The sequence below is a fragment of the Oncorhynchus tshawytscha genome, linkage group LG09 (genome assembly GCF_018296145.1).
Source record: "Oncorhynchus tshawytscha isolate Ot180627B linkage group LG09, Otsh_v2.0, whole genome shotgun sequence".
In the NCBI taxonomy this organism is placed as follows: Eukaryota; Metazoa; Chordata; class Actinopteri; order Salmoniformes; family Salmonidae; genus Oncorhynchus; species Oncorhynchus tshawytscha.
This window is the reverse complement of record NC_056437.1, coordinates 80,346,756-80,363,642: the sequence shown is the minus strand read 5'-3', so window position 1 is coordinate 80,363,642 and position 16,887 is coordinate 80,346,756. Positions and strand designations below refer to the sequence as shown.

Here is a 16,887-nt window from a genome sequence, read left to right as displayed (position 1 = left end):
AGCTCGAGACGCAAATGAGAAATTGACCTTTCCTCCCATGACCGAAATTAAGAATAAATAGTGTGTGATTGTAGATGTTTCCTCATAACTCGTGACCCTCCTTTCACATACCCAGGGCCCACTCAAGGTCCCAACCCATAGTTTAATTAAGAAACCCTGCAGTAGACAATTCTACGTGTCAGTACAGGATGATACTGTATAGCACCAGCATGAAAGTTGTCTTCAAAAACTCCTTGTCAAGCTTTGGTTGCTGTGTGGTGTTAACATTTCAACCCATTTAGTTGTCTTGTTAATAACCTTAAGTAGGTCTGTCGAGTCCTGTGACGTGCTTGGTGTATTCAGAATCAACCAGTGACCACAGGGCTGGAGGGAGTTGGTGCTGGCTCCTTTCAGATCTCGCTGGGGAGGGAGTTAGAGTACCCAGGCCAGGGGCTGCTGTCTATGGCCAGGGCAGCAGGGCTGTTGTTGCCGGTGCCATGGGTGGGGAAGAAGGGGATGTAGGGGATTGTAGGAAACAGCAAAGGGCTGCCCGGGGGGCTCTCATCCAGGGGCATGGGGAAGCCCACATCATCTGTGTCCCACACGTGGAAAGCATTGTGGGTCAGGACTATGGGGGGGTGTCTGGCAATGAAGCACTCCGGATTTATGTTCTTCTCTAGGTCCTCATCAGTGGGGCCAAGAAGGCATTCTGATGAAAGGGGTAAACAGAGGGGACACTGGAGATAAGTACATTTGCTTCAGGACTAGTGCCCCTGATCATCTCTGCGTTAGCTAGTCATGTTGCCATTTTGCATAGAAAAGCTTAGGCTTATGCCTATTTGACACAAGTTATTTGGTACACTTATACATTGCGATGGATCAGCCTAACAACTATATAGATTAGTTATATTTCCACCTGATTTTTGAACATTTTAAGTTCATACCTGTTATATCAAGGGCCAGGTCCTTGATCAGATGTCCAACTATAGCATAGGCGACTCCTACCACTACCAGTGCTGCAATCAGCAGGTAGACAACTGCCTTTGGCAACGGAATGAGGTCCCGGACTGCCGGCTTATATTCCTTGTACAGCGGGTCTTCCGTCCCGACTAGTACGTCGAATTTGTAGACTAGTGGGGAAGCATGTGCCTCATCATTGAAATTAAAACTGGTGAAATTGAGGGCATTCATTATGGAAAAGTAGCCTAAACGATATAGCTCTGATGATGATAAACGCGCTGATGTCCGGAGATGAGGCAACCCCCCTCACAACACCAAGACAAGGACTTGATTGGTGGTGATTCTTGTATCCGTGCAACACTCAAGTCTCAACTTCTTTGATGTCTCAGTTCGAATGATCCTAAAGGGGATTGAAAAGCATGAAACATGTATATATGTTAATATCTCCATCAAATATAGTTTCATTTATGGAGATATTACTTCAAAACGATTTCAATACCATTTTGACAGTACAAGCGTTAGCTGCTTACCTTGATTTTGGACGACCGCTGTTTTGATGAAACTGTCTTTGCTTTTAAAGGTCCCTAATTGGGAGAGAACTTTTGGATGTCAATCTGAAATTAATTTCCATGTTCATAAGTCAGTCCCCCTGGAGTTTTCCTTTGACGCGCTTCTTTGTCATCCCTCTGTCTCTGTCCTTGGTTCTGTAATGAACCCAACCAATTTTCACGCGGTAGTAAACAGTTCTATTCCTAGACCGCCCACTGTTCATCACTCAAGGGATAAACTTTATCCAGCCTCCACTTAAACAGCCAACCTGTATCAGCTAGATGTAGTTGATAATGTCCCCTTAATTCTATAGTTGATGGATTTACATTACCAAGAAATGATGTCTCCTTAAATGTACTAAGGACTCATGGCGTGAAGATCATGCCAATTAGAACCTTTACAGGATATAGTTAATCGACACACGATCGCATGTAGTGGACGAATTTGTTTAATCCATGTTGTTTATGAAATATTGTAGACATTTCCTATTCAATGTAAACCTACTTTCATCTTTAAAACATGTAGTTGTTCATCTCCACTCGATTATTTTAGAGGGAATATACTTCTCCGCCGGGAATAATTCAGGGCACATAAATGAAAAAGCCTTTTGGCCTTTAATGCTTTCCCACCATAGACTAGATTTGTATTTGTAAGCGCTAATTGTTAGCAGATTTGGAAACTCAACCTCATGAGCCAAATCCTAACTGGAAATGAGCATACAGTTCATGGCCTCAATGTGTCAGTATAGACTGTCCCTATCAAATAAATGTATTATTATTATTATTACGCTACGAATCATTTCTACCAAAATAGGAGCTACACTGGTTCATGTTCAGTGACTGACTTCTATTTCCTTAGGTAGAGAGCAGGCTTGGGCATGTATGGGATTTATTTGTTTCATAATTCCCCATTTCAAAGCAGCAGTAGACATGCAAAGAAGCAGAATCTGAAGAGATTAGAGGTTTTATTCCCTCTATGAGACCAGCCTTTATCTGACCACCCCATGTCCTTCATTTCCTGATGGATTTAAACTGCTAGAGCCACTGGAATACCTCCAGAGATTATCTCCTGAACTTTGACAACGTTTTGTTCTGTTGGCCCAATATATCTACATATTGCAACAGAATGCGGACCTCTTCTCAAGTTGTGTATACTTCATGTACGTGTGAATGCACATGCCACCTGCGTTCGTTATTTTTCACAGAAGTAGTGCACGGGGCCTTTACTAGTCGTGTTTTAGCGGACCAATATACCCCCCTTTCTGCGTGCCTGTAGACTATCTGTGCAGAGATGTTTTGAGAGATGTTAGGGGTGGATTCCAGTTTGCCAATCACTTCTTTCACATAGAAGCCTCTAAATAAATGAAGAATGCACATCAGATACACCTAGTAGGCTATGGTATGTTGAGATATAAAGGATGTTAGGCCGAGATTCAATACGATCCATTCTTTCGGCAATGCACCTTTGAAAGGAAATGTTTCTGCGTTCGCAGAGACGACATTCAAGGTGAACGCTGCATATTTCGGCTGAACTGGAAATGACCTTTTAAATGTCAAGCGTGCTATAACACGGATCTTCCATAGTCCGGATTGAATCTGCTTTACTCGGAATGGAACTGAAAGGACACTGCATGGGTTAAATTACCGCTGAGCCCCTGCCAGGACAAATCACTGTGTATATGACCCAGCCAAATACACATTTCCAATGTTTGCTATGGCATTCTTGCAATACAACACCGCTCATCAATCAGTTTGACCCAGACATTGCGTCAAAGTCGCCAAAGCAGATTTAAGCTACTGCACATGTGCAGCATGATAGTTCTATTGAGCCTATATCTTCCTGTCTGTCACACCATCTCCTCTGCATCTTCCTGTTCACCCTTCTGAAGTTAGGTGTTTGTCTATCCTAGGAACTGCCTAACATGAAATTCAGCCCTTAGTTTGACTTTGTTTTAACCTCTTCCTGTCTCCCCCTCTCCTTTTCTCTTTTTTTCAGTTTGCAGATCACTTCTGTTTAAATCCCACTGGCATTACCTCATTAGGCATAATCCCCAGATATCAAAACATTTCCACAATGGCTGAGCTCAGATGGATGTACTTTAAAGTTTGTTTGATCACACAAAGTTCATCCTGAAAATACCCCGTCTCTGGTGCTCTAGCTACAGTTGAAGTCGGAAGTTTACAAACACTTAGGTTGGAGTCATTAAAACTAATTTTTCAACCACTCCACAAATTTCTTGTCAACATACTATAGTTTTGGTAAGTCGGTTAGGACATCTACTTTGTACATGACACAAGTAATTTTTCCAACAATTGTTTACAGACAGACTAGTTCACTTAAAATTCACTGTATTTTTATTTTATTTATTTCACCTTTATTTCACCAGGTAGGCTAGTTGAGAACAAGTTCTCATTTGCAACTGCGACCTGGCCAAGATAAAGCATAGCAGTGTGAACAGATAACACAGAGTTACACATTGAGTAAACAATAAACAAGTCAATAACACAGTAGAAAAAAAGAGAGTCTATATACATTGTGTGCAAAAGGCATGAGGAGGTAGGCAAATAATTACAATTTTGCAGATTAACACTGGAGTGATAAATGATCAGATGGTCATGTACAGGTAGAGATATTGGTGTGCAAAAGAGCAGAAAAGTAAATAAATAAAAACAGTATGGGGATGAGGTAGGTAAAATTGGGTGGGCTATTTACCGATAGACTATGTACAGCTGCAGCGATCGGTTAGCTGCTCAGATAGCAGATGTTTGAAGTTGGTGAGGGAGATAAAAGTCTCCAACTTCAGCGATTTTTTTGCAATTCGTTCCAGTCACAGGCAGCAGAGAACTGGAACGAAAGGCGGCCAAATGAGGTGTTGGCTTTAGGGATGATCAGTGAGATACACCTGCTGGAGCGCGTGCTACGGGTGGGTGTTGCCATCGTGACCAGTGAACTGAGATGAGGCGGAGCTTTACCTAGCATGGACTTGTAGATGACCTGGAACCAGTGGGTCTGGTGACGAATATGTAGCGAGGGCCAGCCGACTAGAGCATACAGGTCGCAGTGGTGGGTGGTATAAGGTGTATCACAATTCCAGTGGGTCAGAAGTTTCATTCACTAAGTTGACTGTGCCTTTAAACAGCTTGGAAAATTCCAGAAAATGATGTCATGGCTTTAGAAACTTCTGATAGGCTAATTGACATCATTTGAGTCAATTGGAGGTGTACCTGTGGATGAATTTCAAGGCCTACCTTCAAACCCAGTGCCTCTTTGCTTGACATCATGGGAAAATCTAAAGAAATCAGCCAAGACCTCAGAAAAAAATAGTAGACTTCTACAAGTCTGGTTCATCCTTGGGACCAATTTCCCTGAAGGTACCATATGAATATGTACAAACAATAGTATGCAAGCATCAACACCATGGGACCACGCAGCCGTCATACCGCTCAGGAAGGAGATGTGTTCTGTCTCCTAGAGATGAACGTACTTTGGTGCGAAAAGTGCAAATCTATCCCAGAACGACAGCAAAGGACCCTGTGAAGATGCTGGAAGAAAACCGGTAAAAAGGTATCTATATCCACAGTAAAACGAGTCCTATATCGACAGAACCTGAAAGGCCGCTCAGCAAGAAAGAAACCACTGCTCCAAAACCGCCATTAAAAAGCCAGACTATGGTTTGCAACTGCACATGGGGACAACGATCTTATTTTTTTGAGAAATGTTGTCTGGTCTGATGAAACAAAAAAATAACTGTTTGTCCATAATGACCATTGTTATGTTTGGAGGAAAAAGGGGGAGGCTTGCAAGCGGAAGAACACCATTCCAACCATGAAGCACGGGGGTGGCAGCATCATGTTGTGGGGGTGCTTTGCTGCAGGAGGGACGTGTGCACTTCACAAAATAGATGGTGTAGCGGGTCTTATATGTACCACAGGAGAACCAAGAAATGAAGAGCAACACCATGGCTGTCTTTTTGGCTTTTATGTTGATCTGCAATAGTATTGTGAAAAGACAGGACAGGAACACATCAGTCTTCAATGCACCATCTGACAAGTTGTTCTTACTCTCTGTGTTTTCTTGGACTGAGGAGAACGGGAGCTACGGGTGGTACCAGGGTGTTAGTAGGTGACGCAAGCACTCAGATGAAATAAAATACATTTAATGAAACACAACCCAAAGATGTTAACATTATTCAGCTACTGTAGCTGCCTACTGAACATCAACAGGCAGCACCAGTAGCGCAACAATTAAAAATAGACACCAAAAGTAAAGTAACTAGCAATCATATCGATCTGACTTCCCCCCTCTGTCTGAACTTGGAATATTCCTGTTCACAGGCTTTTGCCACTGACCCTCAATCTGGTTGTTCTGTTCTGCGTTGTGTACTTTTCTAATAATTTGAAGTTTGATGGAAAAACCTTTAACTCTCCTACAATGGCATCATGAGGGAGGAAAATTAGGTGGATATATTGAAGCAACATCTCAAGACATCAGTCAGTTAAAGCTTGGTCGCAAATGGGTCTTCCAAATGAACAATGACCCCAAGCATACTTCCAAAGTTGTGGCAAAATGGCTTAAGGACAACAAAGTCAAGGTATTGGAGTGGTCATCACAAAGCCCTGACCTTAATCCCATAGAAAATATGTGGGCAGAACTGAAAAAGAGTGTGTGAGAAAGGAGGCCGACAAACCTGACTCAGTTACACCAGCTCTGTCAGGAGAAATGGGCCAAAATTCACCCAACTTATTGTGGGAAGCTTGTGGAAGGATACCTGAACGTTTGACCCAAGTTAAACAATTTAAAGGCAATGCTACCAAATACTAATTGAGTGTATGTAAACTTCAGACCCACAGGGAATGTGATAAAAGCTGAAATAAATCATACTCTACTATTATTCTGACATTTCACATTCTTAAAATAAAAAGTGTTGATCCTAACTGACCTAAGACAGGGAATATTTACTAGGATGAAATGTCAGGAATTGTGAAAAACTGAATTTAAATGTATTTGGCTAAGGTAAGGTGTATGTAAACTTCCGACTTTGACTGTAAATGTTTTTCTCCCACTGTCTTGACCGGACCCCAGCCTCACAGTTGACAATTCATTTGAATATGTCATTTTTGATGATAATGTGTTTCTTTGATAATTGTTTTAAAGAATATGCATTCAATCATTCAGAATGCCTGTTGGTGCATGATACAGTATTGTTCCGAATCTACGTTGACAACTAACCAGTTCACAGCACGTGTCCTCCAGAACCCGTTTTTCGCGCGCAATTTTCGAGGTGGCCAGACAGTTCTGACGAAAACTTTTATGACACAGTGCAACTGAATAATATACTTTTATTTTTTTTGGTAAGTAGCCAGCAACAGTATTTTGTTGTTTCCAATGGAGTTTCGCTAAATATTCGTAATATTTTGGTTACCACCACATGATTTACCATTGACAAAACTCGAGACTGGATACCTATTTGGTTTTGTCATGATCAGATCAGTCTGAAGTGTTAGCATTATGCCTAGCTAGGCTAGCTGGCCAGCATAGCCCAATGTAACGTTAAAGTAGTTGAGTCAGAGAAGGTTAGAGAAAGTGGTTTGGTTGAGTTGTTACAGAATGATCTAACTTCCATACCGGTTGCATTTATTTTTCCTATGCAACATTTTGCTCATAGAAAATGTCCCAGCTCCTCTTTGGAAAGCCAGCACCTACCTTTCAGTCTACACCAAAACTTTGTCATCATCATCCTTCATCACCCAAGGTAAATGAAGGAAAATATGACTGTCCAGCTCAACTCTGAATGACTGAGATCTTGCACCTTTGAATCATTTGCTACTTATTTTTGACAACTGTACACATTGTCAATGTATATTACAGGGATCAGAAAATGTTATGGTTTGATTGACATTTATCCCTGTATTCTTAGGACCCTGAACAAGGACATGGGCCAGAACAGGACATCCCTGATGAGACATTTTCGTTTGTGACACTGGACGAAAGCCATGGACAGCAAAGGTATGGCGTTACTGGGTTTAAAGTATTATTCATTATGTGTTCTGTATTTAACGTTTTTTTTTATGGAAGTGAGGACTCCGGCATCGACATTTCAAACATATCCAATAGACGTGACGTACACAACAGTACCTCCAGCGAGCGCCCAGGTGAGGAGGCTACGACTGTTCTCAGTTCAACGATAGAGGAGATAGGGAAGAAGGCCCAGGATCTGATAGAGCAAATCAACCAGAGCCGAGCCATAGACCAGGAAATCATGACCACCTTCGAGAACAAGTTAATGAATAAGGTATCACTGTCCTACTGTTGAGTAAAAAGCACATGGTCACATTTTTTGGTAGTTAAAAAAGAATGCATTTAGATTACGAGTCTAGCCTAATGTTTATGTGAAGGAGAGTGACATTGACTAGTGCGTGTGGGTTCCTCCCCAGGTGAGTGAGGTGTGCCAACAGGTGAAGGAGCAGATGTTCAGCAGCTATGAGGAACATGGCCGTGGGATGGAGGCCAATCTGCAGGAGCTGTCTGAGGTTCTGGAGCGGTGCAGTCAGCTCAGTATGGAGCTGCAGGGAGCCAGTCAGACCTTATCAGCCATTAACAACAGCCTGCAGCGGACAGCTAAGAACTGACATCTACCCAGCCATTAATTTATTTGAACTGCCTAATAGCATCCCAACTTCTGGGAGGTCTGGAATAATTAAAGCAATGCCTTGTTTGTTTGACTGTGGTATATGTCAAATATAACATAAAACAGTGGTTGTAAACTGAATGGGTGTTGGAAGCTTTTGTTTATAAAAATTATTTATTACATAACTAGTGTGGATATTTTTGTTCATATGACCAAATATATGACCATGACCAAATAGCATTTTAGAACATATTTAATGGGCCAGAATATAGGTTTGTGCCCAGTTTAGAATAAAAAACATTCACCTTAATGCCTATGGGTCGGTCCACCAATTCGCTGCCTTTGGAGAAGTGTAACTTGGTATCATTTTTTTTTTAACATGCTGTCAAAGAGCAGAGAACTTCATTAAAGAATGTTTTTCTATCAAAAGTCATCAAATAAAAATAATTACTTTCGTAAGTGCATATTAAGTGCCACATAAAGTAACAGGGTTGATGACTTCTTAAAGCAGCTAAAAAAAATCCCTTGTGACAGGGGGAATGGAAGCTTGTGTGCAACAGTGGCAATTGAATGCAAGCTTCAACCAACATTCAAATTGTTAAAACATTTCTAGCCTGTCTGTCCATGGGTAACAGGGTTGACGTGTTATTCTCGACCCACTCAGTTTTCCATCACAAAACACCAGAAAATGTCCAAAAAGAGTAGAACCTACTTTTACACTATGATTTGACTATTAGATGTTTAGAAAAATATATATAAAATGAGTTCAGTTCACATAAGTGTTGACCTTAAAATGTACAGATAAATTAATCACTAATCACATGAAATAAGTATTTGCAAATGACCTTGTCAAAGCAACAAAATAACTACAACTTCACAGAGATGGGGAAAACTTTTGCGTTTAAGTGCGTTAAAATCTTCCAGAAGTCACAGCGCACAGAGGAGCATGTCAACGTACTGAATTGAATATAGGCCATTTAGCGAGTCATAATAGAAATCTGATTTATTGAATACTCTGTGTGATCTATATTAAAGGGCACTTAATTTCATGTAACAGGCTTTTAAAATGCAATAGTGGTGCACAATTTCTATATCAAAGGGACGCAAAATACACTTTTCATGGAATACCCCAAATACACATTTCTCGGATCTGCCTAAATGGTCACAAATACAACTATTCAATTACAAAAAAGCAATGGCATGAATATTTAAACTGCTTTCATTTATTTACTTAATTTAACTTCAATTGATTTAACTTTTCCCTCCCCAACTCTAACAGTACATGCAGTATCAATTATTTGGCATTCAATTACCAATGACTGGTCATTAGTACCATCACCGTTCTAAAAACTCAGGACATACTTATGGATCATGACCTCATTTTAAAATGTTTGTCCAACAACCATTTTACTACAAATGCTGTGAGGAAACAAGCGATTCATTCTGAACCATTTCAACTTCCACCGTATATTTCACACACATTCTAGACAGAAATTGTCCAAACAAACCAGTAAGTACTAGGGTTTTATGAGAGTAGAAAAATAGCTTTGTTTTTCAAGTTGAAATAATTACACTCATGAATTGTCCATGAGATCGATGATAGACTTGCCTTTAAAACCCGACCTGGTCTTTTGCATAAAATTAAGATTTAGTACTGGTTTCCCGGACACACTAAGCCTAGTCCTGGTCTAAAAAGCCATTTCAATTGAGATTCTCCATTGAGCATGCTTTTTAGTCCAGGACCAAGCTTAATCTGTGTCCAGAAAACCAGCCCATATTCTACAAACTCAAGAGAGAGGAAACATTAGCATTAGTGTTACTGTAGAAGACAAGCCATCAAAGCAGTGTAGAACTACTTGTCCTTTGTTTAAGGAACAGATTGACTTGAGGTTTCTGATACTGGTCTGTTTGAGCACTAGCAGCAGGCAGTTAGTTATTAACAGTGAAAGACTGCAGTCCAGTGATGGCTCTGCCCAGAATCAGGGCATGGATGTCATGGGTACCTGGAAGACAAAGAAAACAATATAAGGAACCATGTGGAACAGTGCTGATGCTGAAGTTGAGCAAATATATAAGGGGAGAGAGACATTTTTTTTTCTCATTTGAAAATGTGGAAAGTTCAATGGTTTTCCCATATGACCTATTTATTTATTGTAAATGACATATTACTGACCTCTACTGGTGAGGAAATAAACCACGATAAAAAAGTTGCTTCCACATCCATAGCAATGACACATCCATATCCTCTTAGATCTGGTTATGGCCTTCTTTCTCCTCACCTTCGTATGTGTTGACGGCCTCCAGGTTCATAACATGGCGGATGATGTGGTACTCATCAGAGATGCCGTTTCCTCCCAGCATGTCTCTGGCCTGCCGGGCGATGTCCAGGGACTTCCCACAGCTGTTCCTCTTTAGCATAGAGATCATCTCAGGGGCTGCCCTGATGTAGAAGAGAAGACATATGAGATAAGTCTCCTCAGGTTATATTCACTCTGAAACAACCAGAAATTGTACTTTCCCTATGGTGTGTAGTTATTTGTTAAAAAGTGGTGTCACACTACAAGACAATTATGTCACATCATTTCCAGTTCCCTCTTACTTTTTGGCGTCAATGAGTCTCCCCAGCTGTAGACAGGCCTGCAGACCAATGGTGATTTCTGTCAACATGTCGGCCATCTTTTTCTGCATCAGCTGGTTTCTGGCCAGGGGTACTCCAAACTGGATTCTGAGATTAACAAATATCATGAGTAGCAGAACATCTTAAGTTCACTCAGAAAAGCTGAGAAAACAAAATAAGATTCAAGAGCTACAGACTTTTGCTCGGTCCTGCTCATCCAAAACAACATCCCATACCAATAGTAGCCGCAGAATCCTCACCTGTCTAGTGTGTACTGACGAGCCGCGTGGAAGCAGAACTCTGCAGCACCTAGTGAACCCCAGGCGATGCCATACCGGGCATTGTTCAGGCAACCAAAGGGACCCTAGAGCCAAAGAGAACAGACAAAACATTTATACCAACAAGGTTAAACAGCATTATAAGAAAGTCTGGCCATCCACATAAAAGTCAGTACATGAGCGCGGTATCCTGGCCTCTACTCACCCCCAGGCCAGAGACTTTGGGCAGCAGATTCTCCTCAGGAACCTCCACCTCGTCCATGATGATCATGCCAGTGGCAGACGCCCTCAGAGAGAACTTGCCCTCGATCTTGGGTGTGGTGAAGCCCTTCATACCGCGCTCCAGGATGAAGCCACACACCTTCCCATCGTCACACTTGGCCCAGACCACAGCGATGTCCGCCACAGGGGAGTTGGTGATCCTGACGAAGGTGAAGGAGATGAGGGAAGGCATTGTAATTTAGGGAGGAGCTATTTTATCAGTATGCTTCAGAGTGAGCCTGGTTTCTAGGGCTATATGAGGACAGTTTTGCATAAGTTTCACAAGACGTGATGGGAGAATTGAACAGAACCACGTACTCAATGTCAAACTAAGCATTTTGTTGAAGTTGTTGAAGCTGCATTTCCCCAGAGGAAACAGTGTTACATCAAATCTATAAAACATGAACTACAGGCCCAGGTTACCAATTAACATGTATTTATTCAGTGTTACGCTTACGCAATGTGAGGGCCAATGCACTCAATGGTTAAGTATACAACCACAAAGTCCAGTTCAGTCACTGCTGACGTCTCTCAGTTCAGAATCATAACACTCTGTGAAACCCGAGTAAAGGGGAACTGAGGGGAACCTAATATTCATGCACCTAGCATTAATATATTTGTGAACAGCACCACCCTGTGGACTAGTTTACAGAGTGAAATGTTTACAATTTAGACAAGAGCCAAACCACTTGATCTTGGGTTTATTATTTGAAAAATACATTAAAAAAAATATTTTAAAAATTGCTCTAATGAATACAAAAACTCTGAAGATTTCTGTATAATAGAAAGCATATATTCCTATTCTTCAGAATTTTTGGAAGTGGCCTATTCTTGATGTTTCATGAATAGGTTGTAGCGGTATTTATTAGAGAGGGTAAAGAAAGATTTTGTTCGGGCGCCAGGCAGGTATTAACCATGCCGAAAGGAAAAGAGTAGAATAGAGAGAGTACCACTACCAGACACACACATCAGCAGAAGAGACTGCCTAGAGGGTAGCCTGTTTACCAGATAGCCAGTGGAGAGAAAAGAGAATACACACCATATATAACCCACATCACAACACAGGGGTAACCCAAACAAGAATACCTCATACAATAATACTAATACTAATAATGGCAGAGCAATTCCACAGCAACTTCATACAAGAACGAACCCAGTCATCAACATAGGATTTGCAATAATCTGTATTATTTTCTAGCGGATGAGTGCAGAGGGTATGAATGTGGGGGGTGTTCATCGACACAACAAAGGCCTTAAAAATGTCCACAGTCTTCACGGCCACATGTCATTAGTACACCCCACCTCAATACAGTTCACATAATATACAACTTGCAAGCAACCTACTAAAATGTCCCTCCAAACACTTCTGGCAGGGAAATAATAGTCCAGCTCTAATGAACTTCAATGGGAAGTGCATTTGAAAAATAGAGAGTCTGTTGCAGGGTAAAGCACTGGAATGAGAGGGAAGAGAAAGAGAAAAAGATAAGAGAGATCTTAGCTGTGGTCTTCAGGCGTGCAGGTGTACTGACTGACTGTCCGATGGTTTGTTGGTTTGTATGTTAAAGCTTCGCAACAATGTTGCTACTAATCCATGCGATCCATAACGGGCGCGGTCCCAAATGAAAACAACCACGACCTAGAGCGATTACACCGATGATTGAGTTATATACTCTATAAACTACACACGCTGAAAACAAACAAAACTTCTGCAGCACAGCACACACAATCAAACTGTCGCGCCACCCAAGAGCCCCTCCCCAAAGAGCTGAACGAGCTCTCTTTATCTCCTCCTTCCTTACTGCTCATGCGCTCTTAAAGTGGCAGCGCACGGTGAAGGCTCCGAGCAGATTTCGCCACACTCCTCCCCCCATGAAAAAACAATGCCTGTAGAAACAGAGGATACAGGCTTTGACAGGTTCATGTTCCTGCTACACAAAACCAGGGAAGTCCTCCTCATCAGAGTCCTCCACGAAGAGGTCCTGCAGGTGTTGCTTTTGCCTGCGATCCAGCTCTTCTGCCGTAGGGTAGCAGGGCTTTAGGTCAACAACATGCACTGTCCTGACATCTTCCCCAGTGTCCTCCAAACAGACCAAGTAGTTCACTGGTCCCAACTGCTGCACTACACGGTATGGACCTTTCCATCTCGAAGCTAGCTTGGCAGTGAACTTCTTAGATGCCTTTGACAGATGATGTGAACGTACCCAGACACGAGACTGGGGTGGAAAACACACGTCTCGTCTATGTTTGTCATAGTTTCTCAGCTGTCGTTGTTTGGCTTTGGTTTTGCTGGCCTCCACTCTGGCTAGCAAGGTGTGGTGGTGTTGTATGGCATCAAATGCTGGGCAGTCAGGTGAAACATTCGAACTTTGCAAGACCCTGTCCATCGGACCTTTTAGTGGTCTTCCCAGGTGAAGTTCGGCGGGAGTGACCCCAGAAGTCTCCTGCACGGCAGAGTTTAGTGCAAAGCGAAATTCTGGAAGATGCTGATCCCACCTTGTGTGCTGATCCCCCACGAATGAAGCAATCATCCCCTTCAGGGTTCGGTTTACCCTCTCGGTCAGGTTGGTCTGAGGATGGTAGGCTGTGGTCAGCTTGGCAATTACACCCCAGTAGGTACAGAGCTCTTTGTATATTCCTGATATGAACTGCGGACCTCGGTCAGAGAGGATTTGGTCGGGAATTCCAAATCTGGTAAACACCTCCCTTCGCAGAATTAGAGCAATGGCTGATGCAGTAGCTTTGCGGAGGGGAAACAACTCCACCCAGTGTGTGTAGTAGTCCACTACCACCAATAAAAATTCATTCCGTGTCCCCGGCTGGGAGGAAAAGGTCCCATGAGGTCAATTCCCAACATTTCATTTGGATGGTTCACCACGGTCTGCTGCATTTTCCCAGCAGGTCTGCCAATGTCTGGTTTGTATTTCTGGCAGACTTCACACTGCTGTACAAACTTCCGGGTATCAACCCACATGCCTGGCCAGTAAACCACCTCTTGTAGTCTTCGATAAGTTTTAAAAACTCCAAGATGGCCACTCATGGGATTGGCATGATAAGCTTGGATTATCTGGTCACACAATGTAGAGGGAATGAAGACGCGATAATGGGTGCTGTGTATTCCATTTCCTCTTGGAGTTTTTCGATACAATTTATCCTGAATTATGCTATACTTATCATTGAAGCGACTCTTGGAGTCTTCTTCCGACAGACTCTTGTGGATCGCCATGATGGCAGCATCCTTCTGCTGTGCTCTCCATACACTCTCATCGTCCAGAGGAAAGGAATCATCCAGACATTTAGCGGTAGTATAAGTACTGCACAAGGGAGGACAAACATTGGCAGTCTCTGTAATCCGAGAAAGGGCATCTGGTACAACGTTCAGTTTTCCTTTGCGATACTCAATGATGAAGTCAAACTTCTGCAGTCTGATAGACCAGCGAATAAGACGGCTGTTGGTCTTGCCTGATGCCAGAACCCACTGCAGAGCAGCATGGTCTGTGACAACGGTGAAGATCTTTGCCTCCAAGTAGTAGCTCCATTTCTCCAAAGCCCAGACCACAGCGAGGCACTCCCTTTCAGTCGTTGAATAATTCCTCTCTGCTGAATTAAGGGTGCGACTTGCATAGGCAAGAACTTCTTCTGTTCCAAGTCCTGTTTGTTGAGCCAAGACTGCTCCAAGTCCTGTTTGACTGGCATCCGTGTACACAATGAAATGAGCATTCAGGTTAGGATGTCCAAGCACTGGAGGAGTAATTAGACTGTTTTTGAGTGTGTCAAATGCACCTTGGCATGCAGCGGTCCATTGGAATTTCACACCTTTCTTCTTAAGGTGGTTGAGGGGTTCGGCTACCTTTGAAAAGTCAGGCACAAACCTGTGGTACCATCCAGCCATACCCAGAAACCGCTGAACAGCCTTGAGGGATGTGGGAATTGGGAATTTCTGCACAGCTTCAACTTTGGCTGGATCTGCATGGATACCTTCAGCATTAACCACATGACCAAGGAACTTGAGTTCTGGCAGACAGAAACGACACTTCTTCAAGTTCAAGGTCAAACCTGCAGCCTTTAGTCTGTCGAAGACGGACTGAATGTCTTGCAGATGATCCGCAACAGAGGAGGAGTAGATTATGATGTCATCCAGATACACGAGACAATTTCTACCCCTCAGATCTCCCAGGACAGTCTCCATCAACCGTTGGAAGGTTGCTGGAGCATTCTTCAAACCAAAAGGCATGACCTTGAAGGAGTACAAACCAGCAGGGGTGACAAAAGCAGTCTTGTCCTGACTAGCGGGATCCATTGACACCTGCCAATAGCCACTGTTCAGATCCAGATTACTAAAGATGGATGCTCCTGCCAGAGATTCCAGTATGTCATTTATGTTTGGTAGAGGGTAGGCATCGCTTTCTGTTATGGCATTCGGCTTCCTGTAGTCCACACAGAATCGATATCCACCATCTTTCTTAGGAATCAGGACAACCGGAGAAGCCCATCCAGAAAAAGAAGGTTCCACAATTCCATTCTCCAACATGCTTTTGAGCTGTTCATTGAGATTTGCCAGTTTGGCGGGGGACAGCCTGTAGGGACGCTGCTTAATGGGGACCTCATGCCGGGTATAGATTTTGTGTTTGAAGACGGTTGTACGGCCGAGTGTAAGAGTACAAACCTCACTGTTCATGTCCAACATCTGGGAGAGCTGCCACCTTTCATCATCCGACAGACATGCCTGTTCCACCGCTTGCTTGATGTAGAAATCCGCATCAGGTTTGTTTTTGCTCTCGGATAGAAGGGGGTACGGCGGTAATCAGGGTGATAGTTTGGTTCTCAGACTTCACTGGTGGAACATGTTTTTGTCTTTGTCTCTTTATATTTTCTCTGTCTCTGACTTGACCTTGTCCGGACTCTGCATAATGTAGCAGGCTCCAACCTGAAATCAGTGCATTACCAGGTTGAAATGGATGAGGCTGGGAATAGTCAGAGTGTAGCCGATAGGAGGGTTCGGACATAGAGATGGTCAGTCCACTGAAGAACAGGAAGTCTAGGCCAAGGACTACAGCAAATGCAAGGCTTGAGTCTGCAAGTATTGCCACAGGAAGGTTAATAGTCTCACCATGCAGTTTTATTATTATACTAATCCAGCCCAAGGGAGTGGTAGGTTCTCCATTGGCCAAGTACAATGGTCCTTCCTCCCATGTTCGTAGCTCCTCATGAGGTAATGCCATGTTCTGCCACAGGGCCTCTTGCATCAGGGTGTAAGATGCCCCTGTGTCGATTATGGCCTTCCCTCTCCAGTTTCTAACACTCAGAGGAACCAATAGTTGTTGCGGAATAGGAATAAGACCGCTAGCTGTACTGTCTAAAAGCTTCATGGTGGGCATTAAGGCTGACCCAATTGTATGCAAGCCACCACGCCTGTCTAGACTTTCAGTCTTCGGTCCTTTCTGACCTTTTCCTGAATCCTGACGCTGGACATAGAGCGGGCAAGAATCTGGAGGATGTTGGACTTTACACCCCCAACACACAACTGGACATTTGTCCTGGATCTTGGGTACAAATATCTGAGACTGTTTAGCCCTAAGAGAGTTATGGGTATACTGGGATGAGGGAACGGGGTTTTT

General features: G+C 42.9%; 2 protein-coding genes across 3 annotated transcripts in view; one reads left to right on the top strand and one right to left on the bottom strand.

The window, feature by feature from the left end:
* The first annotated feature begins 6,767 nt into the window (after positions 1-6,767).
* LOC112258823 (synaptonemal complex central element protein 2-like) lies at positions 6,768-8,257 on the top strand. Its single transcript, XM_042327619.1, has 5 exons — positions 6,768-6,839; positions 7,154-7,240; positions 7,406-7,494; positions 7,564-7,780; positions 7,923-8,257. The coding sequence occupies exons 2-5, from the start codon at positions 7,157-7,159 to the stop codon at positions 8,115-8,117; spliced, it is 585 nt and encodes a 194-aa protein (XP_042183553.1). The 5' UTR covers positions 6,768-6,839; positions 7,154-7,156; the 3' UTR covers positions 8,118-8,257.
* An 844-nt stretch (positions 8,258-9,101) lies between these two features.
* Positions 9,102-16,887, bottom strand: part of LOC112258824 (glutaryl-CoA dehydrogenase, mitochondrial) — a 16,616-nt gene continuing 8,830 nt past the window's right edge. For both annotated transcript variants that reach the window (XM_024433435.2, XM_024433436.2), the window contains exons 8-12: positions 11,217-11,433; positions 10,994-11,097; positions 10,716-10,841; positions 10,396-10,556; positions 9,102-10,119 (exon numbers count right to left, since the gene is read on the bottom strand). In XM_024433435.2, the coding sequence (XP_024289203.1) occupies positions 10,046-10,119; positions 10,396-10,556; positions 10,716-10,841; positions 10,994-11,097; positions 11,217-11,433 (682 nt within the window). In that variant the 3' untranslated portion in view covers positions 9,102-10,045. The remainder of the gene's footprint in view (positions 10,120-10,395; positions 10,557-10,715; positions 10,842-10,993; positions 11,098-11,216; positions 11,434-16,887) is intronic.